Source organism: Anopheles moucheti, chromosome 2 (assembly GCF_943734755.1).
Source record: "Anopheles moucheti chromosome 2, idAnoMoucSN_F20_07, whole genome shotgun sequence".
NCBI classification, from domain to species: Eukaryota; Metazoa; Arthropoda; class Insecta; order Diptera; family Culicidae; genus Anopheles; species Anopheles moucheti.
In genome coordinates, this window is record NC_069140.1 from 18,124,119 (window position 1) to 18,141,947 (window position 17,829).

The 17,829-nt window shown below is 43.3% G+C and overlaps 2 protein-coding genes and 2 non-coding genes across 4 annotated transcripts in view; 2 read left to right on the forward strand and 2 right to left on the reverse strand.

Moving 5' to 3' along the window:
* Nucleotides 1-172: 172 nt before the first annotated feature.
* LOC128300773 (integrin alpha-PS3-like) lies at nucleotides 173-7,890 on the reverse strand. Its single transcript, XM_053037366.1, has 6 exons — nucleotides 7,694-7,890; nucleotides 4,381-4,751; nucleotides 3,588-4,313; nucleotides 2,425-3,526; nucleotides 1,366-2,353; nucleotides 173-1,298 (listed from the first exon to the last, which is right to left on the reverse strand). The coding sequence occupies exons 1-6, from the start codon at nucleotides 7,888-7,890 to the stop codon at nucleotides 1,230-1,232; spliced, it is 3,453 nt and encodes a 1,150-aa protein (XP_052893326.1). The 3' UTR covers nucleotides 173-1,229.
* Nucleotides 7,891-11,570: 3,680 nt separating this feature from the next.
* Nucleotides 11,571-11,643, forward strand: Trnav-aac (transfer RNA valine (anticodon AAC)). The gene has a single exon. It is a non-coding gene; the product is annotated as a tRNA-Val (tRNA).
* Nucleotides 11,644-12,541: 898 nt separating this feature from the next.
* The window catches only part of LOC128310214 (ubiquitin-like protein 3), a 55,225-nt gene continuing 49,937 nt past the window's right edge, over nucleotides 12,542-17,829 (reverse strand). The window contains exons 4-5 of the mRNA XM_053046800.1: nucleotides 15,714-15,878; nucleotides 12,542-15,630 (exon numbers count right to left, since the gene is read on the reverse strand). Of these exons, the coding sequence (XP_052902760.1) occupies nucleotides 15,566-15,630; nucleotides 15,714-15,878 (230 nt within the window). The 3' untranslated portion in view covers nucleotides 12,542-15,565. The remainder of the gene's footprint in view (nucleotides 15,631-15,713; nucleotides 15,879-17,829) is intronic.
* On the forward strand, nucleotides 16,041-16,112 carry Trnaq-cug (transfer RNA glutamine (anticodon CUG)). Its single transcript has one exon. It is a non-coding gene; the product is annotated as a tRNA-Gln (tRNA).

Consider the following 17,829-nt stretch of genomic DNA (forward strand, 5'->3'; position numbering starts at 1 on the left):
TCGTTGCTAGAGAGAACAATAGTTACTTCCAAAAAACATACATGCACTCACTGAAATGATACGATAATATAACCATCAAATAGTACACTAATTCGGGGAAGCCGGTCCCGGTATTAAGCAGAAATCAACAAACAACAATGAGTAAGAGTAAGAGAAATTCTAATAAAAACGTATTTATTATTAAACTGGTTGGTAGTTCGGTTTGCTCATTTTGCACTACGAAGAGTGGTGAGAATTTAGTTTAATTTACATTTAATTTTCCTGCTTGCAATTCTAAATTACGAATTTCAATTATTATTTCCCGTTGTTTTGTAAATTATTCATAATGTAACCCTTTTAATATCTGCTATAAGCAACAGTTCTTCACAAGCAAGTGATAAAGCTATAAAGTTTATTTTTACTATCTAATAGTTATGGATCTATGCTAAAATCGAAATCGAACCGTAAAGCTGACAGCGTCCGAGATAGCTTGTGCAATTGGAATTAACTTTGTAGCAAAATCTTCATACAAAAGCAACCACGTTTTATAAGTATGTTGATGTCACAAGGAAGAAATTCTCACCAAACAGTTCACATACAACAGCAAAAATGGGATAGATCTTGATGCTCCATTAAAAAAGTAATAATTAGAGGTAGTGATGTTGCGATGTAGTTCATCTCATTTGCACAACGATATCGATAATGGGTAATGTATAATGAATTTGATGCATGCATTAAACTCACAATATCCTATGCACTATAAGCACTACCGGATGTGACTAGAACATGGTAAAACATGTCTTTTGCTCAAAGTTTGTGTCGTGTCTAAGGCTAACGCTACACTAATTTAATTAAAAAATGTACCACATCAATGCCATAGTGTTTATGCTGCAGCTTAGGATACTGTTAATAATGAACTAATTCTACGAACTGAAATTGATAAAGATATGCTAATGGCTTCTTTTTTTCTTTTTTGTAGCACCACAACCTCGGAGCTACCGACCGGGTCGTTTCAACTAGAGCTTAAAGTATCCTTTTGCCTATCCTAATTGAATAATTCATTATAACACTACGGCTTTACTAAGCCGAGCTATCGGCAATGTCTAAATCGGCTATAAACATAACAAATGCACTATTCCTTAGCAGCAGTTCGTCTGTGCAACGCTCAGCCATTACTATTTGGTGTCAAGAAATATGCTGCCAGTGTTTTGTCGTAACGCTCAGTTCATCAACTCACCCGGGCAAACATATCAGTTCAGTTCAGTGGTAGCTTCTGCCGGTGATTGGTTTACCTGTTCCGGCTCGTTAAGGCGTGCGCTCTGAAAGATAAAACATGGACTATCGTTAAGCGCTCTTACACATGCGCACACCCAACAATGCACTTACCTCACGATGCAGGTTTTCAAACGCTTCCTTATCAACGCGATTGCGTTTCAAGAACCCGGCTCGATACAAACCATACGTGATCGCAGCAACCAGCAACAGTCCGCCGAGTACCGACACAATGATCACCCAGACCGGAGTACTACCGTCCGAATAACGATACACCACCGTAGAGGGATTGCTACGGACCTGCCGGAAGGTAGCACCGTCCGGGTCGCCCGTCTTGTGCACATCAGCCAACATCGTCAGGGCGAAGATGTCTTCACGTTCGAGAAACGCTTCACCGATTGCATCGAGATCGAGCTGGAAGTGAAGCGTTATAATGATGGGCACATTCGTCGGACGGAAGATGTCTACCGCCACATTCAGGCGGGCACACTCGATGAAGGAATCCTCCTCTGCGCAGTTAAAGAACAGCGTACGGTTTCCAGGAAGGGCCTGCACTGTGGCATCGGTCACCGTCGACAGACTGCGACGTACACGCGAATGTCCCGCCACCTGTCCGGTGTACCGGTTGTAGTACTGTTCCTGAGAACCGCTTTGACGTCGACGGCGCCGATGCATACCTGCCGTGGCTGGATCATAACCGTAAGGTTGATTTTCTCCGGCAAGCCCACCGATTCCAGCACTAGCGATTCCACCACCGGAGAGGAGATCAAAATCGGACGGCAGTCGGTGCATATCTTCTACGCCTGCAGTCGGCGGAAGGATATGATCGCGTTCGATCGGATTCGGCAGCAGGATAGTATCGTTCTGCGTCCAGGTGTAGTCGAGCGTTTTGTAGTTGTAGTATCCGGTCACGACCATGTTGTTAAAGTTAATGATCTTGAATGATTTTCCAGAGCTTGGCTTGTGATACACAAGCGGTACATCCAGCGTAAACTCCAACCGCCGGAAGGTGCTAGGTCCATTGCTGTGGACCTGAATCTCGTACGTGATGTTGTGCAGTCCACTTTGCTGTTCCAGGAATACTTCCGATGTTGAAGTTTTTCTATGATAAAGTGGGAGAATGCTTTAAGTATAAACTCCTCGCTGAGCCCTGACCCTGGGCGGAACACTTACCCTATTATCTCGATATCGCTAAACTCCTGCAGTGTAAGCACCTGCTCGATGAAGTTATCCTCCTGCACGGATTCATCGCTGGAACTCATCACTTCCGCCTTAATATCGGCACTGGTACCTTCCAATTTTGTCATATCGAGGATGAGAGTGTACCGGGAAGTGTAGGATGCCTTCAGCGGTAAACCATTGTTGAGATCGCACAGTACATTAACTCCCTCCGCAGTGATCGATTGCACGCACTCTGATGTCAGCTTGGCCAGTGTCAGACGAGCCGGTGTGAGTGTGACGTTCAGCTGGGGTAGGTACGCATTCTCACCCGCATTGTACACCTCGAACTCGAGCGATGCTTTCTTCGTACTGCCGAGTACGTATACAGGCGTAATGTCTAACCAACGGGCAGACAGACGTAAATCGGACACGCACACCTCTCCTTGGCAGCCCGTCTTGAAGGAAATCTTTTGAATTACCCGATTCGGCACAGTTGGGTCGAGCAGAGCACACGCGTCACAGAAGCTTGCATCATCCCCGTCAGCTGCTGGAAGCTGTCGTACCAGTTCATAGGACAGCTCGACCAACACTGGTTTGTAGATGCTGGCGGCTGTAGCCTTCAGACGCACATCGATCCGCCGACATTCATTCGCGCCGGTGACGGTGATAGTTTCGTTGCGTCTATTACCACCAACGCCCGCCAGTGTAACACGGCCAACCTGTGCATCTACGCTAAGCTCGTAACTGAGCTGCACATCAAACGGTTGTCCGCCGACGAACATTGCGCTCATGCAGATGGACAGATCGAACGTTGTGTCGTCTAGTGTGAGTTCCCGCTTGGACGAGGTCACTTCCGCCTCGACGCGCACGACCGGATACGTCCGGTAGACATACACCTTCTCGTCATTCGGCGATCCGACGGCAAGATCCTTGTAACCATTGGCATCGATGTCGCTGCCACGTGACAGAGCGAAACCAAACATGGGCTGAGGCGAGAGCACCTCGTTCGTTGGTGGTGTTAACCGTTGACTTGGTTTCGATTGCAGTCCGTCCGCCGAACCGAGGAAGATGTACACGGCACCATTACCCTCGAAAGGCGCACCAACCGCAAGGTCTGAAAGTGGACGAAAGCGTTAGTGTCGAAGTTGTCTGAGCAATATACGCATGACGCTTACCGTTATATCCGTCCATGTTAATATCACCAATTCTTCCGAGGCTTGTACCAAACCGACCGGCAACTTCCTGATTGCCGGCAAGCATTCCCTGCAGCTGAAAGTTCAGTTCGCCCTCGTTCCAGTATACGTACACAACGCCACTATCATGATCGCCCGATCGGCTATGCATCGGTGCGGCGATAGCTAGATCCGCGAACCCATCACCATTGAAATCTTCGGCCAGCAGGGCGTACCCGAAGTATTCACCCTGCTGCTGGCCGGGAAAGGTGTAGCGCACCTTGATCTGCGTTTCCAGGAACGAATCCGCGTTGATGATGTCGAACAGAAACACTTCGCCCACCTGGCCGTTCGATTGGGGAGCACTCGCCACGTACAGTGTCTTTCGGTCGCCCCGAAAATCTCCCGACCCGACCGCATATCCGAAGTACGAATCGTCCTGTATAGCGCTAAAGTACGGATTCGGTACATCACTGACGTACTGTATCATCTGGCGCCTGTGTCGATTGCTTGGACGATGCTGAGCCAACCAATCGTCACGTCGGCTGAGGCCACCCATATCTTCGTTGAAGCGGCGTCTATATCGCACTACCGTACCGCGCCAGTTGAAGACTCCCGGTGCCCCGATCAGTATCTCCTCCCCATCGTCGGTCACGTGCACGCTAATGCCCTGCTCACCGTACATGTAGTTGTAGTACTGTCCGTACGGATCCTTGTGCAGCTGCTTATCTACAAATGCAAAGAGACAGGCTTAAGGTACAGTGGACAGATACCGGACCGGCATGGCAACTCTCACCTTTCGCACGCAACGGTATGATCTTTCGAATGTCTTTCGGTTCCTGGTCCTGCTCGGTACCGTCCGTAACGTAGCAAATGCCGTGCAGCAGATAGTAATCGACCAGCTCACTGATCGTCTTCGGCGCACAGACCACAAACCGATCGCCATCGGACCCATGACCATCCATGGTTGCGCCCAGCATCTGAAAGTCCTTCTTCTCCGAGTTGTACGCGAAGTCCGACTGTTCGGCGTTCGTGTTGCCTAGCTTATCAAAGTAGTACGGACCACATACACCGTCCGCAAAGCGACACCGATAGATGGCGCCAGTTTCGTTCACTTTGCGCTGTGCCGCCAAATCCGATTGAGCTCTCGGTGCACCGACAATTACACTGTAAAGTAAAAGAATCTCGTGTAAGTATATTCATGTTGCCGAAAATAAGATGAAACATAAAATCAACACATTTTAAAATTGGAAACAATTGGACGAATATCCAGTTAAGAAGCAGGTGCAACGAACACATTACGGGGTTTTATGAGGTGTGGCATTTTTAAATATGTTCCTCACCAAAACTAACTAACCCAAAGGGTGAAGATTCCGCTCTACACTAGTAATGTTGACCGAAATTGGCGTGACAGCTTTAACTCTCAAAGGAAAGGCAGGCACCAAACGGGGTGGGAAATAAGGCCCCAAATATGCTGACGAATTCCCTTCGGACAATGCGCGCTTCGGACGGGTTTAGCCTCTCGAAGAGCCGATATGAATCATCGAATTATGGTGAAAAATATTCAAAACGAAGCGGTCGCTGATTGCATGTTTAGGTTCAGTTTTGGGAAAAAAGCTACCCGATGGCGAACATATACCAACCTTAATGTGCGATTGATATCAATTTAGTTAATAGTAGGTAAAGGTTGTATAAAATATACTGTCTTCAATTTAAGAAAACTAAACTGGAATTTTCTTTAAACGAATCAATCAAGAGGAGTTACTTATTTTGTTATCTCAGTTCCAGCGGCGGATCAAACGGTAGGCGGAGTAGGCGGTCGCCTAGGGCCTCGCCGTGTTGGAGGCCCCAATAAATTTGTGCCGATTTTGCGATTTTTGAAAATTTTACAACAAAGTTAATTTATAGCAAAAAAATTAATTTACAAGGTAAAAAAAAAAAAAATATCTTCCTTGGTTATATAAAACATTTGTTTCTATGTGATAAATTAAATGCAGAGAAGAATATCGACTTAAATACGGCATTGCCGTCATAATGGAATTTAAATAAGAATATCGACTTAGTGACTTTAAAGTATAAACGAAATTGTACCAGGACCAGGACACTAATTTTCCCGTTGGTCGAGAAAAATTTCCTCGAAAACTACCTGTTTCCGAATGTATAATACCAGGAGAGCATCCACGGAAGAGGAAGCACCTAGTACAGCAATTTTGCTCGAAAACCGCCGAAAAGTATGCAATGTTTAAACACTAACTTTCCCGTTGGTCGTGAAAAATTTCTTCGAAAACTACCAGTTTCCGAATTTAAAGTACCAGGAGAGCATGCACGGAAGAGGTAGCTCCTGGTACTGCGCCGTAAGGTATGCAATGTTTATACACTAACTTTGCAACCAACTTGCAATGCGCCGTCAGGTATGCAATGTTTATACACTAACCTTGCAACCAACTTGCAATGCAAGTTTGGTGCAAGCAAGAAACTTGCAGCAAGATGGCGCCCAACTTCGTACTTGCATGCAACAAACTTGCATGCAATCTTGCATGCAAATTTTCGCATGCAATTTCTTGCATGCAAACTTGCATGCAATCTTGCATGCAAGTTTGCATGCAAGTTTGTATGCAAGTTTGCATGCAAGTTTGCATGCAAGAAATTGCATGCGAAAACTTGCATGCAAGATTGCATGCAAGTTTGCATGCAAGTTTGTTGCATGCAAGTTTGTTGCATGCAAGTACGAAGTTGCATGCACCAAACTTGCATTGCAAGTTGGTTGCAAGGTTAGTGTATAAACATTGCATACCTTACGGCGCATTGCGTTGCAAGTTGGTTGCAAAGTTGGTGTATAAACATTGCATACCTTACGGCGCAGTACCAGGAGCTACCTCTTCCGTGCATGCTCTCCTGGTACTTTAAATTCGGAAACTGGTAGTTTTCGAAGAAATTTTTCTCCACCGACGGGAAAGTTAGTGTTTAAACATTGCATACCTTTCGGCGGTTTTCGACCAAAATTGCTGTACTAGGTGCTACCTCTTCTGTGGATGCTCTCCTGGTATCGGCAATCTGAAAACAGCTAGTTTTGTATGGAATTTCGTACCAGCTAATGGCGATCCAAGTAGTGGCGTTATCGTTATCCTTAGCGCATACAAACGTTTATATATAGAGACTAGCTTACTAGGCCCGTTTACAGGGCTACGCAACAGAACTCTGAGATGTACGCAAGGGAGCTTTCTTTCCGAGACTTTGCTGGTGTTGTTAAATCATGTTTAAAGTACATCTCCCTAACACCGATAATGCCGTAGCAAAATTAAAGGCCCCGCTTTAAAAATTCCGCCCTGGGCCTCCAAGGGGATTGATCCTCCACTGCTCAGCTCTATAGAATGTGTCATGGTTCACCGGTTCATATTTTAGCAATGACCGTTAGGTTCTTTTCATTGCTGTTTTTTATTTATTTGGTGACATTGTCATCATGACACATCCTCCATAGGTTATTGGGGCTTCTTTGTTTATCCTTCTTTTATCGAAGACAAATAAAAGATTTCAATGCGCGATCACTAACGAATAATCGTGAGCGGTTTGAAGGAATCTGTCCTCAATCTATGTCAACTTCAAATGTAGAAGTTGAATAAATTAGTTACTAATAACAAACGCGACAAGTACCGAGATAATTCCCTTATTAATATATTGCTCGAGTTACAATATGAATATAAAAAACAATTAATCTTACTGGAGAGAAGTGAGATAACTTTATCTGATTTCATCTTTCTGGTGTTTTGTTTTGTCTAGTCTTGTGGTTGAGTGTCTTATGGATCAGTGACACCAATTACCAGTTAGGGTTGGAGGTTATACTCATAGTTTGCACGAGAATTATGAATATTACTCATCTCATATTGAACATTGCGACACACTTCCGGTGCCTGTGCCTGCTTGCAAAACCATTCCACATAAGGGAAACGGACCAATTACGTTCGGCAGCTGTGTACTTGAGACACACAAAGACATTATGCCTGCTAAAAACAACATTTCTCTCCTTGAGGTGTGCAGTTTTTTCTACGCACTGTTGTCTGTTGGCTTTTAATTTCTCTTTCATTAACTTCCCACCAGCCATGCACACTTACCCTCCAGGGCGCAGATTAAGCGAATATCCAAAGTACGAACTGCGTACTTTTTCCATATGTAACTCCAAGTTCGGTTCCCGGAACACGTAGTTCGGCACTGGGGAAAGATTGAACGTTTCACCAACGGGAAGCAACGGCAGCAGCATCACGACCACGCAGACACCATGCGCCAGCATCCCTTTCGGTGGGGCCTTCATTGTCGGTAGCTTTATTTGTTGTTGTTGTTCTTCTTTTTAAAATGGGCACACAAGTACATACATGCACACACACAAAGGAGCGTAAAATGTTTAAAATTCACTTTCGAATCGATGCGGAACTCGTGGTGCCCGGGATGCTAAACGATGAGAGTGCTGCGGTGGTTTTTTCGGAAGTTTTTTTTTGTACGAGTAGATGATGATGTTCCAATGGGCTGTCCGGCTGGTTTAAGGTTGGTTAGCATGCGCACCGACCTTCACATCACTACGAAACTAAAAGGGAAAACAAAAAAAACTTTTAATGAAGTTTCAAACTCACTTTTTGCCACCCAACTGCCATTCCTATCTTCCCTTCCCATGTCACCAGAGCGGTTCCTTTTAGTAGATATTGGTATATATATATATGGTGCCGGATTTAGTGTAAAGGGCTTCGTAAAAGAATAAACAAACGTCTCTCCAAAAATGGGGTTTTAAAACACACACCGTTTGACATTTTCGTACACCGGGCGCAACACAAATGACAGCGTTTCGCCGTTTGCTGCGGTTGCTTTGTTTTCCGTCACAGTAAATCATTTTTGAATGGCTTCATTTCGTCGCCCTAATTGAACTATCACGGTTTGTCGGTGGTCAATGTGTAGCACGGTACAGAGCTCTGAAACCGATCCACTGGGCCCCGGGGGGGGGGGGGGGGGGGTGGTCCATGACTCACGCAAGCGCAACGTGTAGCCAGGAGACAGACCCGTACCATGGAGTACACGGCGCGCACGTTAGTTTCGGCTGATCGGGTTCAGCTTCCGTCGGTTCGATTGGAAATTACGATGAGTCACGCGACCACAGAGTGACTGCTCACTGTTCGGGACGAAATTCAGCACGACATTCAAATAAATCCCGGATGCATGCCGCTTCTTGAGTACGCACGTTTCGTATTTGAGGCCAACGCCAAACAAAAAAACAAAAAAGATCCATGCGAAACCAAAGTGTCTTTACGCTTTACGGTACCGGAGAGTAAATACGTGACCAATTTCATTTCTTTTGCCCCTGACGTCACGATTCGCGGTCTACACTTTTTGCTTTAAATTGTTTGTAAAATGATTTAAAAAAAAGAAAATTCAGTACTACTCACTTTTAATTTCACAGTGACACTGTAAAGCCCAACGAGAGCCACACCTCAAGAACCGGGGTGCACTTTAGTTAAATATGAGTCAAATGTTTCCAAACAGTTCCCTTGCAGTTGCAAGAATGGGTCGAGGGAACAAAAAACACGAAACCACGACGGTACGATAAGGCTACACACTGTTACCACCGGATAACGCAAACAAAGTTGAGATAGCGCGCGCGAACCACTCCACACACTACAGATATGATAGGGTGACAATTACTGCTGACGGGGTGCGCTACTCCTTCGGAAAACGGCAAACGTGTGCGTACCAACCACTGAAACGAAACCGGCTCGGCTTCGCGTTTTGATACAATATCCGCGTGTCCGCACTCGTCAAGTGCACCGATCCATTTGACCAAACAAAACGCGCGCGGCATTCGCTCGTCGGCCCGTGAGCGCTCTGTTTGCTGCTCTAACAACAGGTTGATACACACCCCTGCCTTGGGGTGGTGGGAGAAAGGAACACAATGACGTGAACACGCGTGTAGAAACCGGTCCCCGGGAATTCTTCTTCTGCGTGTCTTGGGATGGAGGGGGCGATGGACCTGACGTCATACATTCACTCAGCGAGCTCTCAGTGGGGAAAGGATCTTTTCCCACTACCCCGGGGGGGGGGGGGGACGTACACCAATTTTTAGCGTTGTCCGGTGCATTCCACAGGTGACTCAAGCGGTGGTGATTGCAACGACCCGATCCGGCAACGAGTCGTCTGAAGGATGCATGATGTTGTTCGAGCATTTTGAATAATGTTACTGTTAATGCAGAACTTGCTGGAAGCACACCTATAGATACTGTTAGACACGAGCAACAATAATGTTGTATTTAACGGACACTTCGCACGGTTTTCGAGCAAAATTGCTGTACTAGGTGCTACCTCGTCCGTGGATGCTCTCCTGGTAGTAAACTGGTAGCTTTCGAAGCGATTTTGCGGTGGTTTTCGAGCGAATTTTTGTTGCCTTACTGTCCATGTGGATAACTATCTAATAATTACACTTAATGTTAGCAAGCTGTTGTCATGATCGCAATGATCGGTACTCCGATTAATTGTTTAGAAAGGTGATTTATATGGCGTACGGAGAGTGAAGTCAGCGGCTGATCAAACGGTAGGCAGAGTAGGCGGTCGGATAGGGCCTCGCCGTGTTGGGGCCCCAAAAAAATTTGGGCAAGAACTAATCGGGGGATGACTCAAAGTGAGTTGATTGATCCTCCACTGGGGCTGGTGGTGTATAGGTAGCGGTGCCGGTCTTCACACAACAGGGCAGGTCCTAAATCCCATCCGGACCTATGTGGTAAAATTAAGCCTAGTAAGTAATCTTCGGAAAGCTGAGGAAAATTACGTTCAAATCCATGAGAAACTGTCCAAATACTTTATGATTTCCCTGTGTAAAATACTATTCATACTACAATGTTGTAATTTCGGTAACATTTGCATCGTTGTTAGACTGAAATTGTTCTAAAATCCCTACGGTTGGAGATCATCATCGCGAAATCGTGGATCTAACTAAAACGAGTACATGAAAAAAGATACTTGGAGAAATAAAGTATGCATTGATATAAAAACGATAACACCTATCGTAGTAGTCTTGTTAAAACATTGTTGGCGATATCGTGCGTCCTGAAAGTGGTCTCATTTTTTGGCATTGAAAACTCAATTTATTTGAGAAAAATTAATGAGTGCTTTGTGGTGTTGTATCCCTATAATTTGTTACTGGCTATCAAATTGTGCCTGAACTCCATCCTTCATCTCGCTAAAACTTTCATCCTTCATCTCGCTCAAATATATATACGGTACAACTGAAATTACTGTTCAATTGATATATGCAATAGAACCCTACAACAGTTCAAGCTGATTTGTATTTATTCGTTTCATTTCATTTTATTTCATTTCGTTTCGTTTCATTTCATTTCGTTTCATTTCATTTCGTTTCATTTCATTCCGTTTCATTTCATTCCGTTTCATTTCATTTCGTTTCATTTCATTTCATTCCATTTCATTTCGTTTCATTTCATTTCATTTCATTTCATTTCATTTCATTTCAATGTTACCTTCTGTTTTGGATGCTCTCCTGGTAGCGCAAATCTGAAAACGGTTTGTTTGTTTGGTATTTCGTATCACGTTCGATGATAACGTCCGAGAGCGGATGAGCTATACGCACGCTGCAGGGCGCGTTGTACAATGTACAACGTGAATTCAGGCAAGAAGATAAAGTTGTTTATTAAATTTTGAATGATAATTTGTAATAAAGTAATTTTTATATAACAATTAAATTAAAAACAGTAGTTCCTAACGGATTAAAGTAAATTTGCAACGGTATAAGTTTAAATTGAAAAACTAAACGAATAATAGGTAATAAGTTAAGCAATAAACGCTTGAAAATATGTTGTAAATTTTAATTATAGACGTTATTCTTAAATAAAATTACAAAACAAGTACAGTTTGTAGAAAATAACTTAACTAAACTAGGTATAACAGGTGTAGCATACCGATGTTCAAGTGGCGAGTTAAACCACACTTTCATCAGCTGTTTCCGTGGTGTAGTGGTTATCACATCCGCCTAACACGCGGAAGGCCCCCGGTTCGATCCCGGGCGGAAACAGAGAGACTTTTTTTTTCTTTCGTGCCTCGTTTGTCCGTTTCCTTCAGCGACAGAATTAGCTTTACTTTACTATTTTTTTTAAATTGAAGTACTTAACTTAAAATTTAAAGTATTTAAGAATAGTACTCCCATTCTGTCAAACTGTGAAAAAAACACAACAAATAACAATGGTATATTAACAATACATCTTCAGCTTTTATTATGCTTTTCTCCACACTGCTTTCACGGCAGTTTTCCGCAGCACAAACACGCACACACACATACACACACCCACTCACATGTGTGGCGCGCGTTTTATAACTCTTTTCGTACGAGTTTCGTCTGTGTGCATGTGTGTGCTGTTGTTTTTCTCCGGCTTTCCTACAAGCTGCTTCTTTACGTACACAACACTTCCTATTATCCTTATCATCCTCCATCACGGTTTTTTTTTTTTCGTTCGCTTAAACTTCCGGCTCCTTATGTTTCTGCGCGCCTCTGGCTGTCATATCGGCTGTGTCTACATTTGCTACGATTTCTTATCACTTTCTCTCTATTATTTACGCAGGAAATACACGTTTTCTGTTTTTCTTTCTTGGTTTCTGTTTTTGTTTTGTTTTTTGAGAATCGGTTTGCATTTTTTCATCACTTCCCAAAAACTATTCCTTCTTCAACATATGTTTTTTATCTCTCTTCCGTCGAACCACCGCGCGCATTGGCATTATTGTTGCTTTTTCCCATCCCCAGAGGTTTATCTCTTTCCCGTTCATTAACACTAGTATGTTCAACGTTCGCATGTTCAGTTTTGCACGTTCTAATATGTTTAAAATATCCGACCGTTTCACGCTTCCTTATATATGTATATACGCACGTACTGCACAAAACTAAGCAATTGTCGTGCACGGCGCACAAGTGTTTGTGTGTGTGTAGTTACACGGTTACATTCATAGTGTGTTTGTTTTCCTGTGTATTTTTGATTAGTTTCTTTTAGTGTTTTTTTTGTTGTTTTGTTTTGTTGCGCTCAACCTGTATCCTCTGGGCCTAATTTGTGGTTTAGTATTTACGGACCCTTTTTTTTTAATTGTTTTTCTACCGATGATCAATAAAATCATACACCGATGTTTTACAATTTTATGCGCCTCCTAGGGATGATTGCGGGGTGTTGCGAAGCTAACGGAAGTGGTTGATCCGCATTGAAACGACCGTGAACGTGGACCAACAGGGTATGAGATGTCGGCAACGGTGATAACGATGGAGAAGAAACAGTCGTCAAAAGTCTTCTAAGGAATACAGTTCGCTTTTGAGCTTTAGATAGAGGAGATTAAGAGAGAGATAAATGTACACAAACAATAAACGCTTTGAGATTTTGTGATTCGCATATACATTCGTTCGTTCTAACCGGTGCCACACACGGTAGCGAGTAGTGGTGGGTGCGGGTTGTATGAGTTTCATTTGGAACTTATTGAGATGCAATGCGACGAACATTGGTGATATTGATGAGCTCATCGTGACAAGAGCTCATGGTTGGAAAATTTAGACTGAATGCCTCTATCTTACCAACTGGAATTCGGCTCAAACTGGTTTAGTGTTTTGTTTTGCTTGCGGTTTAGTATGATTAGTGATAGACTTGCAGTAATAGCACAACATGGTTGCATGTTTCCCTTTGTCCAACTACTATCTATCATGATGAAACATACACATACGCTTTTCGTTTCTCGCCCTATCCTTATCCTATCGTAACAGTACACACACACACACATACATACAAATCTCTCTCTTTTTCTCATCCTTTCTCTTCTAGTCGCTGGTAGTTTTTCTCGTGTTTTCCCCCCCTTTCAATTAAGGACTCATTATCAAATACATTTGCTTAAACTAACCTAAACAGAAGTGAACAAAGTATAATAATTTCTTTTCGCCTAAGTTAGTCGTTTGATTCCGCCTCTCATATCTCGGTACACACCGATTTGTTTCTGATTTATCTACCATTTTTTCTGCTTCCATAACTGCGTTTGCCTCATTCGTCTCGCCTCCTAATCTCGCTCCCCGCTTTACGGTATAGTATTTTTGTAGCTCTTTTGTAAAGTAATATTTATACCACCATCTATAGGTTTCAGTTTATATGTATATATATATATATATATATATACTTTTGTGTTTACTTTTAATAACTACAACCACATTTTGCCTTTTGCTTCATTTTTGTTTCACTAGTTTTCGTTTACCAACTTGCGCCTTCTTCCCGTTAGCTACGCGCGTGAATGATGCAGCGTCGCTCTTTTACCATATTGCTATGGAACCTTTCAAACGTTCGAACGAATAATTCTCACTCAGCAGCTTCTCCGCTCCTTGCCCGTGTCCTTTTCTCCCACCCATTTCACTTTTTCACTATAATAACAATAAACGAAAAACAAACAATAAAAATCTACCGCAGCCGCATACACGTAAAACGTATCGGGTATGCTAAATTTCTTGAATGCCACCCACGGAAAAAAGGCGGCGGGAAAGGTCTAGTCTTAAGTGAGCAACAAGAACAAAACTATAAATGATAACATATTTACATAAACACACAATACACAAAGGACACACTTATGTTCAACGTGGATCATTTCGCGATGAAATGATAATGATCCACGAACAAAGAAATTTAAAACTCATACAGAAGCAAGACAAACAAAACCCGGTGAACGATATGTGTGTAGAATTGCGGGCAATAAATGGACTGGTACGTATTTTTTCCCTTAAACTGTGTTCTCCGTGCATATACCGAGAGCGAAATACAAAATATCACCATTCGTACAGCGCCATCTATTGCTCGGTGCCTAGTGTCAGGTGTTCACTCATGAACGTTGGTCACGCGCAACGTTCATTCCTGTGGCAGCGGATATGAACAGCTGTGGTAGGGTGCGTGAGGCTTACTACATCTTCATAACACCTCTTCTCCTCCTGCAGGACACGTGTTTCAGTTTGGTCAGTCAAATGAGATTTTCCTACGTCCTTGGCAGGGTGCGCCTCTGCCCTATCCTCCATCTCCCCACTCCTCTATCTAATATTTCTCTTAAAAACTGTTTGCGTATGTTCGATGATCACCATACGGTGGTTCCACCAATGTATCGAGGAAGAAAACCACGATCAAATAAGGCAGTCATTGGAAACAGGTGTAAAAATCAGAAGCGGGATTAAACGAATTGATGGATTAATTATTACAGTAATAATAATAATAATAATTAAAAAAATAACATAACACTAATTATTATATCTCGATTGCTAGTACACTATTCACTTTCTACTAATAACATTTACCGAAATTCGCTGCTTTCCTAATAATACAAAAGCGTTCACACAGTGCTACGTGACCGTGCCGCCGCCAGGCTGTGACGTTTTTGTTTTGGAGTCGGCCTGTATCTGCCTGTACCGATGAATCTTCGCAAAATTTAGCTGAAACTTTCCAACAGTCGAGCATTAGGGGGAACTATTGGGTGGCTAATATTCCTAACTGTGCATCCTAGAATTGTGTCAATGCCTAAAACAAACTACGCACGCACCCACTACTATTAGCACACAAGACACTCCATAGGAGATGAAAAACATGCATAAACACAGTCCCCGCCGTTGCGTCGCATTCTCGCGCCAATTCAGCGGGATACTCGAACAACCAACCAACACAGCAGGATATGCGGATTCTCACAGACGTTAAATCCCTGCTTGCTTAATTGTTTGACGCGCGTCTTTGATGCAAGCACACAACATGCTCGTACCGCTGTCAACACGTTCAACACACGACCACAGCATATATCAGGTCCAGCCTCCAATCTCCTAAATCGATGATTCATCGTTCGTCCAGCACCGTCCCAGGCAGGCGTTACTCGTAGCCATCATAGGTGGTACGCCCGGTCACGGCCGTGCCGCAGCAGCATGTGTGTTACGCCTCTCGTCGTCGTGATGGTGGTTACAGTATACAACAACTCGTGGAACAACATCTACTGGAACCGCCTTTGCTCTTTTGTCGCTGGTCTGTAATACGAAACATGGATAATTAGCGTACATCATACATATTGCTTGAGTTATCTTTTTTGGTGTTATAATCGTTCACCTACCCTGTGAGTTTGGCTCGGGTAAATTATCACGCGGTACCAAGTGCATCACGGTGGTTTTGCCTAATGGTAGCCCCAGCGCCCCTAACGTGACGTTGCAGTGTAGAAAGCGTCCCTGGTAGATTAGTCTTAAGATTTCTGCCTTTGCTACCGCTTCCGCTTCCCAATCTGTGTGGAAAGAAAGAAACAGGACCAGCTTTATTAGTGTAATAAATCTTTTTATATTTATATCTATACTATTTAGGTCAAAACGGCGAAGCTAACGAAACATAGCAGGCTGTGTACTGCTTGGCTGATACTGTACGCATTATAACTTCTCCCACCTCGACGGGTTCCATGGTGTAATGGTTAGCACTTTGGACTCTGAATCCAACGATCCGAGTTCAAATCTCGGTGGAACCTACTCCCGCTATCTTTTTTGCTCATCCGTAGTACTGTTTTGGATGATGAATATCCTACCAAAAAGCAAAGTTTTTAAAGATTTCGTATGGAGAACTCATAAATAACGTTTTTTCACTTTTCTTTTTCGACCTATACAGACCATCTTCTTAGCATAGTTCGAAAGCGCTTGTATCCGTTATCTTTAATGAGGCATACACTGTGGTTGTGTACACTTCAACCAGGCGTATTCTCCCAGTTTTAGTTCGAAACAACAGAATGTTTTGGTAACATTAACTATGCTTACAATGCATTGACAATGAAAGAAAGGCAACGCTCAGGTCGCATGTGAAAGGCGTCCTCCGTACTATCCTTATTTCTTGATTGTAATTAATGTTGGCAATTAATCACGACAGCGTGCCACCACGACCTGCTGTTTCAGTACTGCTGACCCACCAAAATGTTGTAGCTAGTAGGTCGGATTGTTTTGCGAGGACCTGGATGTCATTGCGACCGGCAGGTTGAGCAAGCATTTCGTGGAGCGATGGGTTTGTCCCGGAGGAGCAGAAGCTCTTGCCAGATTGAAATTCGGAGCAGAGAAGTTGTTCGTGGTAAGCATAAACATAAGCAGAATAATGTTCAATTCACCAATCGTTTTGCTAGATCAGTTGTCAACGAACTGGTGTAGATAAAAAAAAGAATATCACAATAATCAAGATGCAAACTTGTCCATCTCAGAAACACGATAGATGACAAAACAATTATAGATACCACATCGCTTGGTACACATGATGTGAGATCACGTCCAATATACTTTTATGGAACTGTGCGTGACGCATAACACGGCATAGTCTATTGCACATTAGAAACACCCCACGTTAGAGTACTGGAATGCACGCATTACTAATTTAGGATCGATTTCCATGGCTAAGAAGCAACATTTACGTGTGGGCCAGGTAACTCTGACACACGTGTACCGAGAGAGCGCAATTGTTCCAAAAATATCATGCAATTTTGTACTCTAGCAATGTGTGCGCGGTTTTTCGCAGTTGACCAGCTGATTTTGTCAACATTTTGTCAACTCTCATGGCCCTGCACCTAATGATGCTACTTTTATGGGCATATCTTTGAGCCAACTACATTCCCATACCGCATCAAACAGGGAACCTGGGCCTCGGGACACAATCGTATTTGACACATCAACTATACGCGAAGCGTTAGGGGAAAACGCATATACCCTTCGGGAAAAAAGTCAGCTGCCAGGAAGAAAATGGAGCAAATAAATTCTACACAAAGTGGCACCTTGAGAGTTGCCTGAAATGGACATTGAGAGAGTGTGGTGCCGTTCCTTTTAGTTACAAGCCTTAAAGTGGATGTATCTTTAGGGTGTTTTGTGCCGTTGGAAAACCTCCATTTTGGAAGGATTTTCCACCCGTAAATGTACCGTCTTGTACGTGTTGTTGTATTAATAATTAATAAGTACAGCAATCGTTAATTTTTGATGGTTATCGCGTAACGAATGATTCCGGATGCAAGTGTAAACAAAACACACATTGCACACGTGCGTGTGCTCTTATTGGGCACATGGGCGCAAAACAATTGCTGTGGTTAATTGTTTGTAACGAAAGCACAACCATAAGCAAAATTAAATGTATTGTAATAAGTCCACACACAAAAAAACAAACTCCTTCCATAGGAGGCGCGAATTGTGTTGTAGTTGAGAAATAGTTGATAACATTTT

Bases quoted from the DNA above. Each gene is read 5' to 3' on its own strand.
- LOC128300773 (XM_053037366.1), bottom strand. From the start codon at position 7,890: ATGAAGGCCCCACCGAAAGGGATGCTGGCGCATGGTGTCTGCGTGGTC. The intron at 4,314-4,380 runs GTGAGAGTTGCC...TTGCATTTGTAG, and splicing joins CATACCGTTGCGTGCGAAAG to ATAAGCAGCTGCACAAGGAT. The intron at 1,299-1,365 runs GTAAGTGCATTG...TTTATCTTTCAG, and splicing joins TTGAAAACCTGCATCGTGAG to AGCGCACGCCTTAACGAGCC.